We start from the raw sequence: 3,179 nt of genomic DNA on the forward strand, positions 1-3,179 counted from the left end.
GCCTTGCACACTGGGCTATGCTGATTGGATGCAAACAGATTGTTTTTGCTTGGTTGCCTTAAGCATGCCTCCCTCGAAAAAATCTTTGCAAATTCAATGTGGCATGATGATTTCAAAGTGTAAGTTGGTGTACTCAATTCTGAATTTAGGCTAGCAGACCTACCATCATACCAAGTACAGCGATTTAGGTGTACTCAATTATGTGCAAAAAAATAAAGGGTGAAAATTTAATGATAGAATTTGCAAAGTTTTTTCGTTCAGGTTTCCTGGGGAAAATTTAATGTAGCTAAGAGATAAAAGAAAGGAGTAAATAAATGGTGAAACCATTTGATTACTTCAACGGGGCAAGTGTGGTCAAAAGCAATAGAATTTGAACATGTTTTTTTTTCCGCAAAGTTATCCATGTCATTCACATGCCCTGTTTGATTGGTTGAATTCGGGTGATTTGTACCTGTGGGTTTACGTCGGTCCAAAATAAACGAAATACTGCGCTGGTGATTGAAGTTGCCAGACTTGACAGGGTATGCTCCACTTTACATGAAAAAAAGTACCGTTTTGGCGACCATGTCCCAGGTCATTGTCAACATGAACATCGGCACCTATGAGATCCAAACCTACCCCTCAAAAAAAAAGATCCAAACCTTTGAAAATTCTATCACTACATCAGTCTTTTAACAAGCATAGTTTTTGGATTGCTGTTTAACGATTAACTATACACAAAAGATTAACATGAGGTTTCGATGCAAAATTCCATTTCTCAGGTGAATTTGTCCATGTCATCAAAATCAAAATTTAGTACCCCCTCCGTACCATTTGAACTACAATAACAAACGTGCATATTTAGCAAAAAATGATTTGACTATGCAACAGAAGTGTGAACTTAATTACCCCTATAAGCAAACACAAAAGTCAGTTGAAACCTGAAAGCTGCAACAGAATGTCTAAGGCACAAGGGAGCGAATATGTAGCTGTGAAAACATCACTTTCTCAATTACAGGAAGCTATGATACATTAGTTGTAGGGCAGCAAAACTGAGACAATAAAGTTGCTTCACAGAAATTCACAACTGAAACATGGATAGCATCACGAGCAATCAGATTGCCATAGTTCTGCGGCTAAAATCATGATTTCTTGAGCTACAATCATGCTTTGAAAAGGCATTACCATGAATGAGTACTCACTAATGTGTATTAGGGCTCAATGTTCCATGCTAGTTATGAGCCTAAGATATATGATGAACCTTCAATGTCTGCATTCAAAGCTGGACATCAGTAGCATTTCCCCAGCACAAGCTGCTGCATAAGCATTTGCAAGCCCAGGAACATTGTTCTGATGACTGTCGATGTATGTTGGAATGAAATTATCCTCACCATAGCCAACTACTCGCCGGAAGCCGACACTTTTCTTCATCAGTCCCTTAGCCTGCAGGATCTTTGCGACATAATACCGGGGTTTCATCCGCTTCTCCAGGCTGTAGGTAAACAGCATGGGCCTCTCAACAATGTAGTCTGGATCCAAACCAACCTCATCGACCATGAACTCTATCTTGAGACGGAGTTTCTCCTCGGATATTCCTAGAATGTGTGGCTTGTTGCGAACCGCAACACGCACCTTGTCCATGGAGCAACCAAGAGTGCTCCTCAAGAACTCCATCCTTGCGGCGACCTTGTCTTCCGTGATAGAACACGCGACACCCACCGCGTACTTGAATATATACGAGGAGCGGGGCACGCCAAGCTTCTTGGCGCGCAGCACAAACGCCTTCACCCGCTCTGGGTTGAACACTAGCAGCCTAGAACAGGGCGTCGACAGCTTGACAATATCACAAACACTTAGCCCGCACTGCTCCAGCAGCGCAATGTTGGGCTTGGCGACCTTCTCCAGATCGGTGGTCAGGATGGACCTGTTCCTCTTCATGGTCTGGAGGAGCTTGCCCAAGGAGCCAAAGAAGGGGATCCAGAACTCGAGCTTGGGCGTGATGTCGCAGGAGCGGAGGGCCGTGGCGCCCACCAGGAGGAAGCTGGCGATCTCGGGCGCAGAGAGGCCGAGGCGGTCGCGGAGGGCAGAGAGGCGGGGGGCGACGTTGTCCACCCTGGACCGGAGGAGCAGCGGGTCGGCGGCGACGACGGCGGCGATGTCCGGGCGGGAGAGGCCGACGCCGGAGAGGAGGGCGAGCACGGCGTCTGGGTTGGAGGCGGACTTGAGGTGGCAGAGCTTCTTGGACGCCTTGAGCGCCTGGGCTCGGGTGAGACCGCAGGTGGCGACGAGGTACTCCTCGGTTGAGAATGGGGTGGTGGAGGCGGAGGCGGAGAGAGCGAGGCGGCGGTGGAGAGAGTAGGAGAGCGTGGCCGTGGTAGGGTGGGGGGCGGCGCGGGGCAGCGGGAGAGGGTGCATCTGAAGGTGGAGCATGGCGGCGGCGGCGGCGGCCGGCAAGTCGCCGTTGGTTGGCTGGCGGACTGAAATGGTTTTGCTGCTCCTATGCTCGGTATCAAGACAAAGATAGAGCTTTCAATCCGGGAGCGCTATCGTGCTCGCGAACTCGCAGATGACCAAATGCAACCAAAATTCACAAGTCCGAAAAATGTAATCCAGAACAAGCACACACTATTTCCGTAGAAGAAACAAAAGTAGAGTAAATAATTATACTAGGGATACACTAACTTGTTGTCCCTCGAAATTGCTAGATGGACCAGTTACACGATGTTCACGGGCCTCTTTCTCTAATCCTCTCTGCACAAACAAAACCTGTCGGGGGGATGACCCCCGGATAAGCACCGGGACCCAGCTGGCGCCCCTCAGTCCGACTGGCCCTCCATCCGGCTTCCCGATACGGGCCAGCGGCTGGCCACTTGCCGGCTGGCAATGGGTCAGCGGCCGTCCCATCCATCCGTATGACAAGACAACCCTTCCACAACAGGAGAGCGTGGCTACAGTGCTGCCGTGTCCGCTGACCGAGGCGACTGACGTTAGCGCGGCTCGCCACTGTAGCCCACGACGACAATCACTGCATGACGCAGGGCAAGACGTGCAACAGTGACGCGCGGCCGGCGGGACCCGTGCTCGGCTCCAGACCCGAGATAGCAACATGCTTGCCTTTCCAAGGCACCAATTTGCCAGCAGCCTTGTCCTCTAGGAGCTATAAGTGAATCCTCTTAATTCTCTTAATGGCGAGAGGGAGA

At 50.0% G+C, this 3,179-nt stretch overlaps 1 protein-coding gene across 1 annotated transcript; it reads right to left on the reverse strand.

The window, feature by feature from the left end:
• Positions 1-1,016: 1,016 nt before the first annotated feature.
• LOC123096330 (uncharacterized) lies at positions 1,017-2,610 on the reverse strand. Its single transcript, XM_044518035.1, has one exon. It carries the CDS (start codon positions 2,407-2,409, stop codon positions 1,243-1,245), a length of 1,167 nt encoding a protein of 388 aa, XP_044373970.1. The 5' UTR covers positions 2,410-2,610; the 3' UTR covers positions 1,017-1,242.
• Positions 2,611-3,179: the final 569 nt, after the last annotated feature.

This window comes from Triticum aestivum, chromosome 4D (assembly GCF_018294505.1).
Source record: "Triticum aestivum cultivar Chinese Spring chromosome 4D, IWGSC CS RefSeq v2.1, whole genome shotgun sequence".
Taxonomy (NCBI): domain Eukaryota; kingdom Viridiplantae; phylum Streptophyta; class Magnoliopsida; order Poales; family Poaceae; genus Triticum; species Triticum aestivum.

Coding starts and splice junctions, on each gene's coding strand:
- LOC123096330 (XM_044518035.1), bottom strand. CDS start 2,409: ATGCTCCACCTTCAGATGCACCCTCTCCCGCTGCCCCGCGCCGCCCCC.